Source organism: Ceratina calcarata, unplaced genomic scaffold (assembly GCF_001652005.2).
Source record: "Ceratina calcarata isolate Rehan_Ccalc_2016 unplaced genomic scaffold, ASM165200v1 scaffold351.2, whole genome shotgun sequence".
In the NCBI taxonomy this organism is placed as follows: domain Eukaryota; kingdom Metazoa; phylum Arthropoda; class Insecta; order Hymenoptera; family Apidae; genus Ceratina; species Ceratina calcarata.
In genome coordinates, this window is record NW_017158043.1 from 520,755 (window position 1) to 540,341 (window position 19,587).

The following is a 19,587-nucleotide window of genomic DNA, read 5'->3' on the forward strand; positions in this document are numbered from 1 at the left end:
AACGATCGTTGTCGCTAATCGGACGCGAGTACTTCTATAAACGGAGTTGACGCATCAAACAGGCTTTGTCTTGGTTTGCCGAAGAACAATGCATCGCAATGAACGATAAGTCTCGAAGTTTCAGATGACCATAGTGACGCGAGAAAACAAATCGACGATTCGCGGTTTACGCGAAGAAGAGTAGAAGCCTGAGTGAACTGTATTCGTCACATACTTTACTTCACGAGCCATCCAAAGATATGTCCGTGACTTTTGCTCAACGCGGGAGACCGCCACCGAATCCTGCCCAAATACAGAAGGTAATTAATATCGCGTGTTGCTAATTTAACACCTGAAACATGGGCCGAACCATTCGAGTTTGGTTGAAACTGCGTTTAAACACGCTGGACTTGTAATACGTAACGCATGTGTTTTCGTAGATGCTCGATGAAAACAGCCAGCTCATTCAGACGATACAAGAATACCAGAATAAAGGGAAACCTCAAGAGTGTATACAGTGAGCGCAACGACTCGTTTTTAAAACTAATTTGATTATTCCTGTAACTGTTCACTTATGTGTACGATTTTCTGTCAGATACCAGCAGATGCTGCATCGTAATTTAGTATATTTGGCCTCCATCGCGGATGCGAATCAGAATATACAAGCATTGCTGCCGGTAACGTGATATACTTTGATTAATCAATGACGTTTCCTTTCGAAGCACGTTTTTCATTTTTCATTTTTGTGACAAGCCACCGCAGGGAATTCCTAATGGCCCTCAGCATGGTATGATGAGTCCGCAAGGCCTTCCCACTGCTCCGACGGGATCGGGTGGTCCCGGAGGCGATATACCTCCGAACACCCAACCAACGTTACCGATGTCGAGTTTTAATCAAGGACAGCCCATGTCTCAAGGATATCGTGGTCCGGTCATGCCTGGACAAGGTCCCGCTATAAACAGTACGTTCTGGTCCGACGAGAGCTCTCTCATTCTTGTTACAACTGCCTTCTGATAGTGACGTCTTGTCCGAAGGACCGCCTACTGCGCCTGGACCGCAGCAATACAGAGGACCTCAGGGATACCCTCAACAACCATCTCAACAAGGCTACCCCGCGCAGTATGCCAACCAAACTCCTGGCTCGAATTATCAAGGTCCTCAGGGTACGGCTTATACTCCGGGACAGCCGAATCAGTACGGACCACCGAACGCTTCCCAGCAACAGGGATACAGTGCGTCGACGCAACCGAATTACGGTCCTCCGACTACGGTGAACAGTTACGGACCTCAACCAGGTGGATATCCACCACCGGGGTCGACTCAGCCTCCCACGGGCTACGGGCCACCGCCACCGAATCAGCAGGGCTACCCGCCTTCTAACCCTTCGCCACAGAACTTCCCGTCGAGCGGACAGCAGCAACAGCCGGGACAGTACGGTAGTCCTAGCCCGCAGCCAAATTATCAACAACCTCCGTCTCAGGCACCGCCGCAAAATGCTTACGGAGGCGGCCAGCCCGGAAATTATCCTCCTCCGTCGTCTCAAGCGTACGCGAACAATGTACCGTCTCAGAACTACCCAGCTCCGCCTACGTCGAGCGCTCAACCGCCTCAACCTGGCTCACAACAAAACCCTGGACCTCAACCGAACTATGGCAATCAACCGAGTCCTGGTCCCGGCGCGACGCAGTACGGTCCGGTCTCTACGTCGCCGCCTTTCAGCAGCTCGCCGGCGGCCGGAGTGAACACTTACGTTCAGAGCAGTCAACCGACGAGTACGCCGTCCGCCTCGACCCAGACCTATCCACCGAGCAGCGGTCCACCGCCCACCTCGCAGGGAGGCAGTTACGCGCCTCCTGGCCCCGCTCCGTCTGGCTATCCCGTGCATCAGTCGCCTCATCCGACGTCTCATCCGCCGCATCAACCGCCGCATCAGTCCCCGCATCAGTCGCCCCATGCTCCACATCAGTCGCCCCATCAGCCCTCTCACCAATCGAGCCATCAACCACCCGCGCATCAGCCTCCGCATCAACAGCAACAATCGCAACAGCAGTCTCAGACGCCGCCGCAGTCTCAACAGCAACAATCTCAGAGTCCCGCGCCGAGTGGATTTCAGCCACCGTCGGGACCTCCGCAGGGCCCTGCTCCTCCTCCGGGACCGCAGCCACAGCCTGGGTACGGTCCGGCTACTACGCAGACGTACGTGCCACCGACGCCTGGCGGTCAACCACAGGTATTGGCGAACCCTGACCTCGATAGTTAGGACGACGCGATTTTTTATACGTATAATGAGATCGTATGTCGAACCCGTGCGTAGGTGTACACGCCTCATCCGCCTCAAGGTGGGCAACATTACGGACATCCGCAGTACCCGCCTCAGAATTACCCTCCGCCGCCGGCTGGACAGGGATACCCTCAGTATCCACCGCGACCACCCGGTGGTCACATGCCTCCTCCTCCCGGACCTCAAGGACCGCCGCCGCCGAATCAGTACGGTGGTTACGGTTATCAGCCACCTCCGCAGTAGAGTCTACGCGTCAGCGTAAATTCGTCGCCGTAATGTAGAGGAACGGAACCCGGAACGAGATGGCGTAAATAGAACATCAATTTAATCCTTCACAGCATATCGTCTACGTGTCACTTAATGGGGCTAAATAATAAAAATAATCATGTTACTACGGAAAGGTGCTGCTGACGAAACGTTACTACGATACTAACGTTGGCAACGTTTCTGGACGACCTCGACTCTTCTCGAAAATAAGGTACGCATAGATCGATTTTACCACCAAATATAATTCGGTACAAAAATCAATTTTGTAGACTTTGCATATTGTATACGTATTCCAATGTGATCGAAAAGACTTCGAAGAAACAAAAAGAAGTCGTATCTTCCATCGCAGATACTCTCGCAATTAAAACATTCGGGATGCTGTGAATGATTTGGTACAAATGTCGACGTTTCGACTCGATGCATTTACATTCTATGTTCTACGTAACGTCGCTCTGTACGTTAGGGTCGTAAATCTCCGTTCTTTAATTCCGATACGTGTGGTACCGGACTCGGCAGTGCGTTTAGCTCGATCGATGAGGAGTTGCAGCATCGACACATTCGTCGCATCGATGTTGAACGTACGAAACGTACGGTACGACGTGATACGATCTGTTCACAGCTGCGGGAGCGCGCGTTTGCTTTACGAGTAACCTATTGTTTGTTTCCTTGTCTAATTTTATACATATATATATATATATACATATATATATATTTTTTATTGTCATTAAACGGATTTGTATGTTTGCGAAAATATTGTCTTTTCCTTGGAAAATTTCTTGGCGCTTGATCCGAGGTAGCGCGAGACGCGTCGTCGAATTCACGAGTAAAAGAGGACAACGGAACGTTCGACACTTCAATTCTGAACTCTGGTTCTTTTTCGCTTTTGCTTAATATTTCCGTCGTGTACCATCGAAACGTTGAGCAGAACGATCATAAACGAAGATAGACTGTCATAAAAAATATATATTTTCAAATTGTAAAGTTGAAAGTAGAGATTTCCAATGTTAGAACGACTCGATATTTTAAGATTGATCTCTCCTCTTTTACTGCAATTCGCTGCGAAATCACGCTCGTCTGTGCGACAGATGTTCGAACCATGTGTTTATTTTTGCGTACGAAAGAGACTATGGTAGAACGTGAAACCCGTATATTATTAGGGAGTAAATCGATGATTAAAGTTCCTTCTTGAGTCTCGTTTCTTCGACCTTGTCACCGTCGTTGTAACATTTACAAGAATGCTTAGGTTGCAGCACTTCTTCCATGTTATCTAGTACCTTAACTCTACTCTTTAAGCGTTTACTCCATTCCTGAGATAAAACAAAAAGAACGTTATTCTATGACATATATTGAAGAAAAATGAAAAATGAATAAATGAAGTTAAATCTGCCTGATCTCGCCTAGAATTTCTCACATTAAACAAGACGGCGTGATAGCAAAACACGTCTTGCGGCAGTAAATTATCCCTTGCGAATTGTCTAGCGGACTTGGCAATTTGCAACGCTTCCTCGTCGTGTTCTCTCGCCCACATGATCTTTTCAACGAGATCCGACAAGTCGCTTTTAACGGGTACGTAATGTTTCCAAGGTAGAACGTCATCGTAAAAGAATTCATAATACTTTGATTCTTGTTTGAACACGAGACCGTCTCCGGCGAGTAGATACGGAAACCGATACGAAGCCACCGTGCCATCGATGTTCAATTGATACTTGTACTGTGAAAAGTATTCGACGTTACTTAACAATTAGAATTCATGCGAAATTGCTCGTCCCTTATACCTTAAAGAAATCGAAGAATGACACGTGACTTTGCCCTGGACCGTACTTATCAATTTCATCGGTAAAGAAAAAGAAATTCGTGATCGAAACGTTGAACAGTTCAGGGTATTTTCTTGAAACGTCGATCAGATCTAGCCGTTCTCTGCGGGAATCTCGACCACGCCAGAACAGTTGTCTCCTTTTGTCTCTCCACGGCGTTTCGGTACTACCTTGTACAGATAGCACGTCCAACATCACCCTATGTCATACGCGATGTTATCAAAATGCGGGAAGGCCGTGACTACAGATCTGTTCGAACAGTCTTCGGTAATATAATGAGCGGTTGCACCTTCCCATTGCTTCTAGCGATGATTCCGTGATATCGTAGGTGGGCATGACGATGTCCTTTGTGTCAGACGAGCCGCACCACGAGAAGATCGGGTAATCTTTTCCGTGCTTCGAAACGAGCGGCCAGTCCCCGAGATTCACGAACAACTCGATATCAGGTAGAACGACTTTACGCGCGAGCGACAGAAGGATAGAATCCATGAACATCTTGAAACCTACGTGTCGACCGTGGCATTTCCTAAAAATCTTATTCCGTCTGGTTTAATTCGAGTACAGTTACGCGAATCGACGTGACGATCATGCGAGCGGTAGTTACTTCGTTAGACTTGACCACGTAATGACACAGACTGATGGATCCCGGTCGGTCGTACGCTTTCACGATGTCGTCACGAATTTTGTCAAAGTCCACGTTCGTAAAAGGCATAAGATCTTTGTGTATTCGCGTGTAGTTTTTGGAACATTTGAAATCGCCCAACCAGTCGTCGATGGAAGGATTTGGGCAGTAACATTCTTCTTCGTAAACGGGTCCTAAAAAATTTTGCAGAACCCTTTGCGTCGGACGGAAGAAAGTAAAAAAGACTTTGCTCGCGATGAGCTTCGATACCTTTGGATTCTATCGATAGGACGGACGAAGTACGATGCTTCGTTTTTACGTTTAATTTCAAATCGAAGCATGCCTCGTGTATTTTATATCTAACAATAAAACTTCCATCCTTAGAGTCAAAAATTTGTGTCCATACGTAGCACGTATGTCCCGTCGAACTTTTCCCTTGTAAGGAAACAGATATTATATCTTTCCCAGGTGATTCTGTTAAACTTCAGAAAAAGTTCGTGAGAAAAGAAATTAACAGGAACTCACTGATAATGAATGAACAAAATTGAAGGACGTACTTGTTTCCATTGAAATCGACGAACTGTAGAAAAATATACCTTGCTCTCATCGTTATTTTATCCGGTTCCAATCCCGGACCCCAAACAATTGTTTTCGATGAATCTACCTCGACGTTCCACACCTCTCGACACATGAGTAACAATAAAATCGATGCAAACATCATTCTTCCCAAGAGTGACGCTCACGTTCGTCTAAAACTAATCGTACAGGACGAATAAAGTACAATGAGAACCTGAGTATTTGTGTAGTATTTGTGTTTGAATCGATTCGATTCGGTTCGATAAGAGCGTAATAAAATCGAAACGTGATAACCGAGGAATCCAGCTGAATGCAGCTGCTGAAGCTCGTAGGGTATATCATCACATATCGTATATCGTATGCAGAATGTTTTTTAAAAAGTGATCATGCTTCAGAAATTGTACATGTATTTCGTACATGCGTGTATCTTCACATAGATACGAGTAAATAATCGGGAAATTGGTAATGAAATTACTGCTGGGATAGTTGCAACGATAAAACGAAAGCATATAACTGGATATAACGTCGATCGAGAATACCATTTTATAATCAGTCGTCGTCGAAGGATATTGTTGTTACCATTGTTACTTGAAGCTAGCCAACTCGTAAAGTTCTACCACAGTATACTGTGACTCTACTCCATTCCCTCTGCAGTTCGTAGCGTTATGACGTAGTGTCGTGTAGCAGATAATCCTTGTCCTTAGGTTATATTTGTTTACGAGAAATCATAGTGATCCAGTTTCATGTAACTCTCAACAATAGTCGTCGTTAAAGAGAAATACATTCACTAAAATGCATGATACGAATTTGAACGCGAACCGTGCAATGAAGACGCGTCGAATTTTTCACTTACAAGACTCGCTCGGTTCTCTGCAGGTGGGAATCTGTTCGATTTGCGGCGGAGTCACTGGAAAGTGATAGAGAAAAATGATTCCCAAACAATCGAGACAATAACAGTTTTGTTTCGACCCGCGAATCGAACGAATCGGGCATTTAACGTACCGACGCGTAACGATAAACTCTAATAAACGTTTAAACGCCCAAAATGGAGTGTAACATCGACGATTTGCCGGATGTTCTGTTAGAATACATTCTAAGTCTGATTCCACCTTACAAGGATCTCGAGGAGTGTAAACTGGTATCTAAGAGGTGGTTCCGTGCCACGCAAAGTGCGTAAAACTCTCGTCGTTACACTTGCATGTGTTCGTATAAGGATTAGCGACGCTTCTTCCATTACAGATGTGATACATCATAATAAAACGCACTTTCACAAATCTGTTGCTTACGGATCGTTGCTCTGGAGTCTGTGCCCGCCCAAGCAATGGACGTCAACGATCGCGAAGAGGCATTCGCATTCTGCGTGTACGTACGGAAACTCGATGTACGTTTTTGGTGGATGCACAGCTACTTGTACGACCTTCAATGATTTGTGGAGATTGGACTTGGACACGAGAACTTGGGTCAGATTGATCACCAAAGGGACTTATCCGTCTCCCAAAGCTTGCGCCACTATGCTCTATTACAAGAAAAGCTTTGTTTTATTTGGCGGATGGTCCCATCCATCGCCCTATCCTGTACATCAGGTAGGTGTTCGTTGAAAGATCGAAATTGATCGAAACAGCGTTTCGACAATCGTCAACGTCTCCTCGTGCTTCTAGCAATGGAAATTGTTCAACGAACTGCACATGTACTCTATAGAAAATAACAAGTGGTTCGCTGTAAGTACCCTGGAAGCACCTCCGCCCACTTCGGCGCATTCTGCGTCGATCCACAACAATCGTATGATCGTTTTCGGAGGTATATGTAACGGGTATAGGTAATATGTTTGAATCACAATTAACATCCTTCGGCCTGCTTGATACGAGCAACATTCTCTTCTCTCGAGACAGATCCAATGACGTGTGGTGTTTGAACTTGGACTCGTACAGTTGGTACAAGCAAGCCACTTCGAACGTGAAGCCGCAACCGCGTTATGGTCAGTCTCAGATCGAGCTCGGGGAGAAACATCTCCTAGTGCTTGGTAAGCTGTTCGGAAATGCGATTTTTCGAATCTCATGGATTCTCGTTTAAGATCGTTTAATCGACGTGCATGAAAAATTAGGAGGTTGCACCGGGCCTAATGCGGCCATGAACGATGCTTGGCTATTGAAAATGGAAGGCGCGACCTGGACTTGGAAGAAAGTAAATATGCACAACACCGAATGGGCACCGACGCGTATTTGGTGTCACCAAGCTTGTAAGGTAATGGTCAAAGGAATCGTCGTCGATGTTGCAACTAGCACGTCTTTTCGTCTCATAGGTGGGCAACTACGTCATCGTCCTTAGCATAAACAAATGTCAGAATAAGCCGAACGATATGAGCATATCGCTGAAGAAAGTCACTTGTCAAGCCGCATCTTCGCCAAGGGAGAGCGATTCGTCCCCTTTATACGTTCGGTACGACGACTCTGTCGTTGAGACATCGACAAATAGATCTGATCGAACTTTGGTTCCAGGCGAGGAAACCTGTCTACCGTAGATAGAGATGTGAACATCAATGGTCGGCACGGGTCTTTCTCGGAGGTATCTGCGCCGAGTCCACGGCCATCGCCTCAACGTCCGAACTTTACGAAGAACTTGCCGTTCTGCTATGATAATGTATTGAGTATGGCCGCTTTTCGCGACGAACCCGTGCGCAATAGCGGCAGTAACAGTCATCGACAACGTCAACTGGAGTCGCTCCGTAGAATGGAGGAGAGTATTAGGAATCGAAGAACGCAATCAAAAGCGGCGAAGAAGCCGAAAAACACGTTGTCCATATTCGTGTTGGATATCGGGAACGTCCTGTGCGATGAGTGCAGTGCCTCGTGGATTCCTTTGAAGCACGACGGTCAGTCGGGTCCCAACGAAAGAATACTTTACTCGCTCGTGGCCGGTCGCGGAGAATTAATAGTATTCGGAGGCATCGGTAAAGAGCAAACGACTGTGCAAAACCATCCTAACGTGGACGAGCCCGAGGTGTATAACGATCTACATTTCATAAATCCTCCGAGATACATTATTTAATGTCCCCGCAACGGAGACACGGATGAGTATCAGCTTCTCCATTCATCGTTTAATTAAAGTAAAAGTTATAATTACGATATAAAAGTACTGTAAAAATATTTTGTGATACACGCATAGGTTTCGCTCGTTTACGCACTTCCTCGAATGAAGTCGAGATTTTTTTCCGTTGACGAGGAACGACGATCGTTAGCTCGACGAATGTACATTAATGTACTCGCCGCCTGATTTTATTACAATTCTGTTATTTACATATTTTCTTTCACGCGTTTCGCTTACGTGTTAATCATCTTCGGCCTCGGCTGTTTTCAGACTACCGAACACTTGCGACGGTATAGTTTGTTTCTCGACAGGTATGTCTGAAAGTATGAAAGCACGGGTTCAGAGACATGAGAGAAAATATCTGTTTGCTGCTGCTGCTGAACTGTCCAAATTTCTAAGCCGCGTTACACGCGACGGAACGTAATAAAAATCTGAATGTGTCTGTCCTAAAAGATTCTGCGCTTACCTCCCTCCGCGTCTCCTTCGTTCTCGTTGACGTCGTCGATGTCGATGTCTATCTCGTCCGGATTGTTTACCTGAGATTCCGGCTTGCCATCCTTTTCCGTCACGCCGCGAACGAACTTGATACCCTCTTTGTACCCGGCAATGTTGTCTGCAATGCTACACGATTAAATTTCTGCTCGGAAGTAATTAGGACATGTACGCGTACGTCGTGTAACAGAGCAAACGAACCAGTGGCCTGTGTCTTGCTGTCCAAAAGGCGCATCGCATCCACCGGCACGTCAGACGGTGGATTCGACGCGTTGTTCAACATTTGCGCGGACATCATGTTCACCTGAGTATTGTACATCGCTTGAACGCTGCGCTTGATTCGAAGCATCTCGCGCATCGTGTCCTCGTTACCGTGTCTCACCTCGAACTCTTTCCATATTTGCCAGAAATTCGACGTCACCTGATCAGAACGTAACGAAGGTATGTTCAGAGACGTCACGTTTATCGTTCATGAACTAACAGTATTTTGTACGTACTCTCGGGTCACAAATTTGACTGCAGTGCGCGTATATCGCCCGGGCCCTGTCGACCTCTCCCAGCTTCGTCTCCATTTCTGCGAACCGTAAGCACATCTCTCTCGTGTTATCGTCGTTGAGTACCGCGATAGCCTTCTCGTAAATCTGTCTCGTCTTTGGCACGCCGTATATATCTGCCGCTTTCTTTATGTATATGTTGAACATCTGTAAGATGAAACGCATTGTTGATCTTTCGTGTCGTAGTTACCGAATTAAGTACCGGTTTTGGTACCTCGAATCGTTCTTCCGGTAGAACGGCGCTCGTTGCTCGTTCGTATACCGACATCGCGTGTCTAGCCAAGCCATGTTCCTCTTCTAACTTTGCATACAGCAAGTACAGAGCTACGACAGTGAAAGAGAATTAGCAACGTAGTTTCTTACACGCACAATGATCCGAAGCGTCACGTGGCGTACGCGGTACCTTTGGCATACTTCGGTGGGCAGTGTTCCAGACACTGTTCGAACAGATCTCGCGTTCGTTCCAGTTTGGTACCACCGTAACGTTTTAAAAATTTAGTGAGATAAGTGTTCCATATGTCGTACACGTTTGGCCACTTGAAAAGAGCAATGCCTTTCTCGTAAGCCTGAAAAAAAAAGAAAAAAAATAATGGGCGAACATCGTGAGGCCGCGTAGTATAATTTCAACATCGCGTTTCGCGCGATCGACTACACATACTCTGAAAGCTTCTTCGAAGTATTTGTTCTCTTCTAAAAACAAGCCGTAATTAATGATGATTTGTGGTGTCGCAATTTTCAAATCGATGATCTTGTCGTACACGGCTTTACAAGTCTGAAACAATGAAATGAGATAAAGAGAATCCTGCTGAAACCGTGATCGCCCATTGAAACGTACCTTGAACGTGCCGAAACTTTCTTCCAGGTCGGCGTACATGGACCAAACTCTCAGAGATTTGTACAGTCTCATTTGAACGGTTTCCGTCTCGTCGTGATAGGCCACTTTACGGAATGGCATAGCCGTGGCTCGATGCATCAGTTTCAACGCCTCTTTATAATTCCTACACAAATACAATCGTCGCATTAATCAAAGAGCGTTTACGAGGTCGATGGAGAAAACGGAAGAAGGAAGAAACGATACCCGTGTCTGATTTCCATTTCTGCCCACTCGCACCACACGGAAGCGAGGTCGTCGACTTTCGTGTAAGGAACGTGAGTCGCTTTCTCGAAGACTACTCGGGCATCTGCTATTTGGCCGTTCTCTTCGTAAAACTTGCCGAACTCCACCCACAAAGTGTGCAATTTACCTACGGCCAATTGTGGCTGTACGGTTTGCACGGCTTCCGTATACGTGTTAATAATCTGAAGGGGAACGAACAGACCGTCGAGGTCGTATAAATTTAGTTTAATACGGGATCAAATGAAGATCTTTACCTCGTGCGGCTGCCCCTCGTAAAGTCTGACTCTCTTGTGCCATTCTTGTACGTTGTGAGGATTTTGTCTGAGCAAGACAGAATTCAGAAGGAGCAATCGCCTCTCCATCAGATGTTCGAATCGTGCCAGTCTCAATTCCAGGTCGATGTCGTCTGCAAACGTAATTGCAGGTGATTAAAGGTCGCGTCAGTTTCTGACAACAGAACGTTCTTGTCGTACCATCTTCGGTAGGATTCTTCGCCGCCTCTTCCATACGCTTGCTGAGACTCAGTTCTTCGAACTGGGCGTATGCATCGAAGACTTGGGTAAAATCCCTGACGGTAGTCACCGTTTGGATAGCTTCTTCGTAAATATCTCTCGCCTGTAGAAGAGGAACACATTGAGATCTCGCGACTAACGAATCTAAGGTTGATGTTCAATTTCGAAGAACGAATCGTCCGATACCCTCTCGAATAAGCCGCTGCGAACGTAATAGTCCGCCAACGAATTCCACAAAGGGCCTAACTGATCGGTATAACGTCTCAACCCGCCCCTGATAATCGCGTCCACGTTGAGGGACTTAATTTTCGAAGGATTCTTCGATATCAAATCGCACAACTCGTTCCACAGTTGATGATTCGATTTGCCGTGTTTAGAAACAAAATCGTCTTGATTGACGATTTGTGCGAGCTTCACGGCTGCTTCGTCGAGCCTTCCGATAGATATTAAATACTCTATGTATTCCTCAGTATCTTCTGGAGCTAGCTAGAGACAAACGGATCACGCGTTATCGGGTGTGAGTCCACGACGCAAGTCCGAGTACACGTACCTTCAAATATCTCCTGAAAACTCTGACAGCAGTTTCGTAGACGTCGTGCTTCTTTAAAAACTCTATGTACAACGGCCATATCCGATGGTGTTGCGTGATAGGAAGAGCTCTGAGCGCTCTGTCGAAGACTTGACGAGTGCGAGTGATGTAATACTGCTCCGTCATTAGTGTACAGTAATCCATCCAAATTCTAGGCATTTTGTGCATGAAGACCAGAGCACGTTCGAACGCGTTGTTCACATCTTCGTAAAGGGCATCCGTTATACATCTCCCTTTCAACTGACTCACGCGCTGCCGCAGGTAGTTGTACCATAACTTGTAGCTGAGAGAAAATGTGTCGCACTGTATAAAACGAACTCTGAAAGGAGATGTGCGTGTCTTACCTTCCAGGAAGCTCCTTCAACGCTCGTTCGTATACGATGTTGAGATTACTACTTTTCGTACTCCTCAAGTGGTCTATGTAACGTTGCCAGTGTTTCACCGAATACGGATTTCGCAAGATTTCTTCTTCGTACGGTAAATCCTCTTCGTTCTAAAGTGAACGAAACGATGGAGACGTTAAGCGAAACTGTATGAAAGGAAGAGGGTGTTGATACGACGAGTATACTTACGAAAACGTATGAGTTTCCATCCGGATCCTTGCGTTCCAACATGTTTTCCAATGTTCGTAACCGTCTACGATTTATTTAATTCAACTACGGCACATTGGCAACGTTACGTAGGTACGATTAAATATATCGCGTACACAGGTTACTTTACACTGTTTCGACGCGGTCGCAGGCGGTTTACTAGGTTTACCAAGGTTTACTATACTAGCCACGCGGTCACGGCCACGCTACATCTAAATACGAACGTGAAGGTGGTTTTTCATTGATAAATACTTGAACCCTTTGTCCATGTTGCTTCGAACTTTAAACAAATCGGCGTGCTTCGAGAACCCGTAAAAACGTACACGTATCGTTTGTTTGTAACTATTCTGTTCGGAGTTCGGAGCTGTGAAGCCGTGTACATAAGTAGAATGCATGCGCGCAGAACGAACGTATACGTTAATGCGCCCGGACGAGTAAACATGCAACCTGCGATAGAAAATATTTTCAAACTCGTGAAGCTCGTGTTAAAAAACGAAACGACGGTCTTCGAAAAGTGCTTGGATCGCTTCTAAATCCGGCGAGACGTTTGAAAATCAAAAACCTGTTCGAATATTAACGTATCCCTTGCGGGTCAACGAGCTTCTGTGTTTTGTACTTGACGCAATAAGTTTATGCGGGCCGCATAACTCGTCCCGTCCGTCGGTACAGTTTTTCTACGTCACGGAACGTCGTTCTGCATGGTTGTGTCTCTAAGTCGTTATTCTTCCGATTAACGCAAGGTAATCGAGGGTTGGATCTAGTTAACGACGATCGTCCCGTTCGACGAGATGCCTCGCAACCGTGCAAGCATCGTACCTTTACGACTTCCAAAGCCAAACTAACACAATGCCATTCCCGTGTGTCTTCTTCTTACCTTATCGGGTCATCCAGTGATACCTGTTAAGTACGTTCGTTTGTGCACCGTACGACCGTGGCGTTCGACGGTTTCCCATTCTTTTACCAAAAACTTGAAATGCTGAAAGATTCAAGAGCACCTCGAAACATCGTACGTTTATAGGTGTCCGCAAAGGCGTAGCTCTAAACGGTAAAATTCCGTAGGACGCGTAATCGCAGATGTTCTAAACGTTCTCCGATCGTTAAGTCGATTGAATGTCAGTCTCCGAGACACGATCGTTAATTACATCCGATAACCATTGTATTTTACGAGCGGTTAAATCCGTAAATAAGCTTTTCAAATTGTCGAAAGGAGATCTAAGCTTAGCTTCTGTAGGAGCGAGCTACGTCTCGTCTCTGTTTCATCTGGATTAATATTTCTTTCGTAGGATTGTGCATTGAGAGATGGCGATGGATTTGGATCCAAACGATCCTGAGGTACGGTTGTCACGATTTCTCTACGTCGGAAAGGAATATCCGGATTATCAACCTGGAAACTGGTTCGTTCACAATTATTACTTGGCCAAGAACGTCCCGTCCATCGAAGAGTTAGCAGAAAATACTGAGAAACAATTGTTACCCGTTCAGATTATCATTAAGGTAAAAGTCCGTTACCACGTTCTCAGTTTATAACATATATACGTGTATGCACATCTGACTTAAAATCTCCTTCCCAGGCATTTGAAACTAATCTCGTACCGAATCCAGAAACGCTGGTATTCGCTTTGGCTGTTTGCTGCAGGCAAATGAAAAGCGAGAGCTTGCGTCACGAGGCATACGCGGCCTTGAACAAAATTTGTGCGTCGCCGCAACATTTCATTTTATTTATTAAATTCGCTTCTCAAATCAGTAAACAAAAGGAACTGGACGCGGCCGGTGGCTCGAAGCATGGATGGGGCCAGGGCTTGAGGAAAGCTGCGAACAATTGGTATTTGTCGAAGACACCGATAGAATTGGCCGAATGTGTCACGAGGTACAAGGGGAGATACGGTTGGAAGCACAAAGACATCGTCAAACTGTCTCATCCTGTGGCCACTGATCCTGGTAGTCGTCCAAGTTCGTTTTAATTGCGTCGCTGCATGGTCTTATCGTAAATTAAACAGTGTGCCGTTGAACAGGGCTGGAAATCATCCTTAAATACGTAGTACACGGTTTGAAGGAAGCGAAGGAGAAGGGGACATCGAACGAAGATCGATCGGTCGCAGAGGTTTTAGAATACATCGAGCGTGTGGAGGACTTTAAACGTTGCACGGACGAAGTTCGTGCGGCAGGGCTCTTAGAGACGTACGGATTAACGCTCGATCACGTACCTGGACACTTGTTGAAATCTAAAGAGGTACCGAATGATGATAAAAAGAATTTCGATGCAGATGGTCGACTGTGACGAACAATTTTCAGGTTTGGAACGCGTTGATACCATCAATGAACTTGGTTCTACTTTTGACCAATTTGCAAAGGATCCACAATCTCGAATTATTGAGACCTAATTCGCCGACGGTCTCGAAGATAGTGGATCAGTTCACCTCTACGGAGAGCATCGCTCAAGACAAGGTTCACCCGGCTTTGGTATTGGTCACGATCAGAGACTACGAGAACTCTGGAAAGTAGGTGACGATGATAGTTCGCAATTCAGACGTTTCATCGCGTTCGCTCTACGAGTACGTGTCGTTTTCCAGGCCGTTGACGTACGAGAAGAGAAAGATCAAAGAACAGTTTGAAAAACCATTACCCGTTCCGCCTAAACCAAATTCGAAGATCATCGACGCTCTCTATAAAATGTTGAATCTCTCCTTTAACGTAAGTGTAAAATGCGTTTTTCGAAACGTTCACGCCTTGTTACATCGTCTCTGTTTCACGTAGAACGTTCAACCGACCGGATTACGTTACATGGTAACGATCAATATGAACAAAGTGATGTTGGAGACCCACTGTTGGCGCAGCGGTAACGTGAACGGCGCGGAAGCGGGTTGCATGATCGCGCTTGCTCTCCTTCGTAGCGAGAAGCACGTCACCGTTGCGACTTTCAAAAACGTCGGGATTCATACCGTGAACATCGATAAAACGGCCTCCTTCGGTCAAGCCATGAGGAGATTGCAACAGATGCCCGTTGGAAATGTGAACCTGAGTAAACCTATGGCGTGGGCTGCGCATCAGAACAACAAGTACGACGTCTTCGTGAACGTCGTGGATCAGATATTCGAGAAATCCGACACGTCCGAGGAGGCTCTTCAAACTTACAAGACAAAATTGAAACTTCCGAACACGAAGTGAGTGACGACGGTTTAAATCGCACCGATTGTCGAAGGAATGATTCGTACACGTTGACGCTTGTCCTCAGGTTGATAAACTGTGCCGTATGTTCCTCATCGACTTACCGCAAGGAGAAGACGAACAAGAGCATTTTGTTGATAAACGGTTTCGACGCCAGCGTTCCCGTTGTCGTACAGGCTTTCGCCAAGTCCCTGTTTTAATCGTCCACGTTCTTTGGCAAGTACCGCAATCAATCATTTATCACGCTTTTAAAACGACCGACTTGATTTTTGAATGAGTGAACTTCGAGATCATCTTTACAAAATCGTCAATTAAGAAATACATTACACGTTTAGACCGCCACGTTCGCTGTGGGGAGGGGGGAGAAAAAGCTAATTGCCAATAATCTATGAATATTTACTAGTCTGATATTTATACGGTAGCCAGAGCATGCGATGGTCGAACCGACTTCAACGATCGGTACTCGAATCACTTCGATTCACTTCACGTTCGTCATGAATTTACTACGAGAATCGGCATGAATCTTGAATCGAGTGTCTCGACTGTCAAACAGAAACTTACTACTGAAAATATTCTATGACACATTCAGAGGCAAATCGTACACGTGCCGAGAAAAAGAAAGTTCTGATCGAAAGCTCTTCTGCATTGACATCAATAGCTTCAGTATGAATCCACTGCTCGTAAGAAGTTTCGATTTCGTTTTTATTCACGCCTGACAAGAACGAAGAATGGATCGGCACTTAATTGTCATTATAACTGGTAACAGTTATACATTTATCGCTAGTAGTAATACTAACGCGTCGACATTACTGACGATATCTAATGCATGTCTTTAGTACGTAGGATAAGCCGAATATAATCTTTGATAACAATTTAATTTGTCCTTAGAGAGTGGTCCAACAGATTATGTAAATATTTGTTCAATCGAACGGTGCACCGATAAACGAATCAATAATTAACAAAGGATATAAATGTGATACGTCTGTGATCGACCATTTGATTAGATACAGAAAAATGTTTCGAACGTCATGGACCACTGTTTTACATTGCTTAGGAGAAACGGACGCGCGTTTAATAATTTATCGCTTCTCGTCTAATGAAATAACACTTGCGCAGCTGAATAAAGGAAAAAAGGAAAAAAAACGTTAGGATAAGACTGCGTGTTAGACACGCAACGAGTGTCTGAAGTAACGTAAGGTGCATTTTTCAAACGGAAAGATACTTTTACTCGAATATTCGCCTGCTTATTTCCATTGATCAGCGATGAAGCTTTCTGTACTCTCCTTGATAAGAATCTATAGGTATACGTAGAACGCGACTTTTAGGATGAAAATACATTTCGAGGACCGGCGCGCCTCTGGGAGCTCGAATAAGAATTTAAAAAAAGGAATAAAAAAGAAAACGAATAGAACGTTGAAAATTTTCCCTCTGTGATACGCATTTAGCCCCAAAGAATATAGACTTACATTAGTATAATTTTACTGTTGTATTTCATATTTGCCATATCCAAAGTAAATACGACAAATACTAAATACTGCTACTAACGTAATACTGTGATACAAGGTACATTGTTATCGTTCGAACTAGGCGAAGAGATAGGAGCGAATACGTGAGCCAGAGACGCGCCGATTGTCTGCGTTCGTTTGTTAATTGATTAGTATCTTTAGAGACGATGAAAGAGCGAAGGAACGACGGTATCCAGAGGCATTTCGATCCTTGAATTACCCGAGGCAAAGTCGTTTGGTTTTTGGAAGCAAGAGTCGAGCTCTTCTTAAACAACTGATAACCCAGCGTGGATGTATTCTCAGGTCCGACGAAACATTTGAATTAAGTGCTTAAATGTTCACGTGTCCTTCGCAGCCTGGCGCGGTGATTCATGGATCGATCGAACCACTTATACACGTCGAACGTAAACGCGTCAGGGGAAATCGTAAAGCGTAGAAACGATTTTCATTTCTCGCCCGACGAACGTCCGAGAGTTGAAACAAAAATTGTACATGCATCGCTATACGTTTTCGGATATTGATTTTCATATTTTCTGCAGACAATGCGATTTCTCCATTGATTCGTCTTTCTGTCTTGCGGTCTGTTAATTATTATATCACCGGGGATCGATGTTTCACCGGGGAAGAACGTTCATCTCGCGATTTGTAATATCGTTTGCGCGATGCGTCGCATAAAGGTACGTTTTACGAATCATAAGTTATCGAAAATACTAGTATTTTTAGATAAATTTTCCGTAGTCAACGTTCTAAGATGCGCTTGACAACAATCTTTTCGTACGAGAGAAATGATCGTAGAGATAGACGAAGAAACATTGTAATAGTCGCGCGTTTAATTATACTGTTTACTCGTTAAGAGTGATTGAACGTACGATGCTACGTTTGTATTTGTAGCCTATATTCACTGATATCACCTACGTAGGTAGAGAGTAGCTTAATTATCGACACGCTCTTACCTGACGATCGAAAAGAAATCATATCGACTGTCCGAGTAATCTCTTCGCCACTGTCACTTCGTAACTGCCATCTTTTTATCGTTTACGATTACGATTTTCGATTATTTTAGAAACGACGCCGAGACTCGATAGGTCAAAGTGATCGTTCCTGCCACTGAGACTGGCAACGAATCCGTGTGTACGTTAGGTCCTTTTGTTTTCATCGGTCGTACGTATTTCTTTTCGACCGTGTCGCGTAAGCCAGCATGCGTCGTCTATCATAAAATACGTCCAAAATGTTAAAAAAAAAAAACAGAAAAATGAAAATGAAAGAAAAAAAAGAAGAGGTACAGGAACGTAGGAACAGCAAGACTACTTACACTGTCCGAGGGAAACGTGTAGTATCCGCGCTCCTTTTTTCAAGCCCACAGATTTTAGGTAAATGCTGTTCTCCATCCGTCTTGAACGAGAAACGATATGTTAAATGTGTTCATTCTAGTTAAAAAAAAGAAGGTGAAAACAATATTTACCGTGAGGGAGAACGACAAATTCCGGAATAAAATTGAACAGCGTAATAGTAGTATGAGTTCGAACATACCGCGTGTACGAAGCATCGCGTTGTATCTTGGCCGCGTTATGGTCTGTTCAAATTGTCGTAACGTAACCGTACCGTAAGAAGAATCTTATGGGGTCTTCGGCGAAATTTTCATTATTTGAAGAAAAACGGTGTTTTGATCCGAGACGAATTTAGTTTCCATTAGGAAGCACAAATCTTTTATTTCGCGTACGTATATTTAATGTAAGTACATATTTGACAGGCTCGCGGTGTACAGGTCTCAATGTACACGTAAGAGTAATAGCAACATGTTCCTTAAGATTAACGAGATCCGAGGGGGGGAAAGAGAAAGGAAATTATCGTAATCGCATCGTTAGTGCATCACTCTGCGACGATCCGCAATAATAAAACTGCTCAATCTGTTGCTTATGAACTGTTCGAAGCAATGCCAAGAAACGGTGTTACACTTTATGTACAAAAATATATACGGAAGTATGCCTCGTTCATGTCCTAAATACGATTAACGGATTTCTAACGGAGTTGCACTAATTATGCCGGCGAACACGGAATAATTAAATACTTCGTGACTTACACAGAATGCCTACTTTCTGGCCTTACTTTTTTACAAAGAGAAAAGATGAAGGGAAAAGTACTCTAAACTTAACTAAATAGACATTCGTCTTACATTTTTTTAATACGTATAGGTGTCGGCTATTTATTATTTGTTTCTCGATAATAATTGATATATATATATATATATATATATATATATATCCACACACACACACACATATATATATATATACGTGTCATGTGTATATGTATAAGGAGAACTATTGCGATTTTAATACGATTATATGTTGTTTTATACTGATCAGTTAATACGTGTGAGAGAGAGACACGCCGTCTTTCGTTTTGTGCGGTTGCGTTCGTTGATCGAAAATAGTATTAC

The 19,587-nt window shown here is 44.6% G+C and overlaps 5 protein-coding genes across 14 annotated transcripts; 3 read left to right on the plus strand and 2 right to left on the minus strand.

Moving 5' to 3' along the window:
- Positions 1-50: 50 nt before the first annotated feature.
- Positions 51-3,708, plus strand: LOC108625333 (basic salivary proline-rich protein 1). 2 transcript variants are annotated; one of them, XR_001916642.2, is made up of 7 exons: positions 51-299; positions 420-496; positions 575-656; positions 733-940; positions 1,014-2,209; positions 2,294-2,567; positions 2,662-3,708. XR_001916642.2 is itself a non-coding variant. In XM_018025251.2 (6 exons), exons 1-6 carry the CDS (start codon positions 240-242, stop codon positions 2,501-2,503), a joined length of 1,833 nt encoding a protein of 610 aa, XP_017880740.1. In that variant the 5' UTR covers positions 51-239; the 3' UTR covers positions 2,504-3,708. The 2 variants fall into 2 exon arrangements, 1 of the variants encoding a protein (XP_017880740.1); XM_018025251.2 differs by having other exon boundaries at positions 2,294-3,708.
- On the minus strand, positions 2,750-6,320 carry LOC108625339 (KDEL motif-containing protein 1). Of its 2 annotated transcripts, none has more exons than XM_026813865.1 (8): positions 6,119-6,320; positions 5,521-5,718; positions 5,234-5,445; positions 4,946-5,157; positions 4,631-4,875; positions 4,303-4,540; positions 3,939-4,238; positions 2,750-3,834 (listed from the first exon to the last, which is right to left on the minus strand). In XM_026813865.1, exons 2-8 carry the CDS (start codon positions 5,682-5,684, stop codon positions 3,700-3,702), a joined length of 1,506 nt encoding a protein of 501 aa, XP_026669666.1. In that variant the 5' UTR covers positions 5,685-5,718; positions 6,119-6,320; the 3' UTR covers positions 2,750-3,699. The 2 variants fall into 2 exon arrangements, with proteins under 2 accessions (XP_026669666.1, XP_017880757.1); XM_018025268.2 differs by having other exon boundaries at positions 6,079-6,170.
- On the plus strand, positions 5,684-9,075 carry Fbxo42 (F-box protein 42). Of its 4 annotated transcripts, none has more exons than XM_026813863.1 (8): positions 5,684-5,872; positions 6,416-6,708; positions 6,779-7,122; positions 7,198-7,355; positions 7,429-7,559; positions 7,641-7,780; positions 7,839-7,975; positions 8,035-9,075. In XM_026813863.1, exons 2-8 carry the CDS (start codon positions 6,585-6,587, stop codon positions 8,582-8,584), a joined length of 1,584 nt encoding a protein of 527 aa, XP_026669664.1. In that variant the 5' UTR covers positions 5,684-5,872; positions 6,416-6,584; the 3' UTR covers positions 8,585-9,075. The 4 variants fall into 4 exon arrangements, with proteins under 4 accessions (XP_026669664.1, XP_026669665.1, XP_017880753.1 ...); XM_026813864.1 differs by lacking the exon at positions 5,684-5,872 and adding an exon at positions 5,895-6,001; XM_018025264.2 differs by lacking the exon at positions 5,684-5,872 and adding an exon at positions 6,008-6,144.
- Positions 8,619-12,728, minus strand: fand (Pre-mRNA-splicing factor SYF1 fand). 2 transcript variants are annotated; one of them, XM_018025237.2, is made up of 15 exons: positions 12,460-12,728; positions 12,232-12,380; positions 11,849-12,170; positions 11,485-11,784; positions 11,260-11,401; positions 11,041-11,192; positions 10,748-10,968; positions 10,505-10,667; positions 10,328-10,441; positions 10,073-10,235; positions 9,884-9,993; positions 9,613-9,816; positions 9,317-9,536; positions 9,090-9,236; positions 8,619-8,940 (listed from the first exon to the last, which is right to left on the minus strand). In XM_018025237.2, the coding sequence occupies exons 1-15, from the start codon at positions 12,499-12,501 to the stop codon at positions 8,864-8,866; spliced, it is 2,526 nt and encodes an 841-aa protein (XP_017880726.1). In that variant the 5' UTR covers positions 12,502-12,728; the 3' UTR covers positions 8,619-8,863. The 2 variants fall into 2 exon arrangements, with proteins under 2 accessions (XP_017880726.1, XP_026669655.1); XM_026813854.1 differs by lacking the exons at positions 12,232-12,380; positions 12,460-12,728 and having other exon boundaries at positions 11,485-11,780; positions 11,849-12,016.
- Positions 12,729-12,900: 172 nt separating this feature from the next.
- Positions 12,901-18,392, plus strand: LOC108625334 (60 kDa SS-A/Ro ribonucleoprotein). Of its 4 annotated transcripts, none has more exons than XM_018025252.2 (8): positions 12,901-13,381; positions 13,761-13,971; positions 14,049-14,415; positions 14,490-14,707; positions 14,770-14,975; positions 15,048-15,168; positions 15,232-15,638; positions 15,710-18,392. In XM_018025252.2, the coding sequence occupies exons 2-8, from the start codon at positions 13,777-13,779 to the stop codon at positions 15,840-15,842; spliced, it is 1,647 nt and encodes a 548-aa protein (XP_017880741.1). In that variant the 5' UTR covers positions 12,901-13,381; positions 13,761-13,776; the 3' UTR covers positions 15,843-18,392. The 4 variants fall into 4 exon arrangements, with proteins under 4 accessions (XP_017880741.1, XP_026669662.1, XP_017880743.1 ...); XM_026813861.1 differs by having other exon boundaries at positions 12,901-13,217; XM_018025254.2 differs by lacking the exon at positions 12,901-13,381 and adding an exon at positions 13,388-13,483.
- Positions 18,393-19,587: the final 1,195 nt, after the last annotated feature.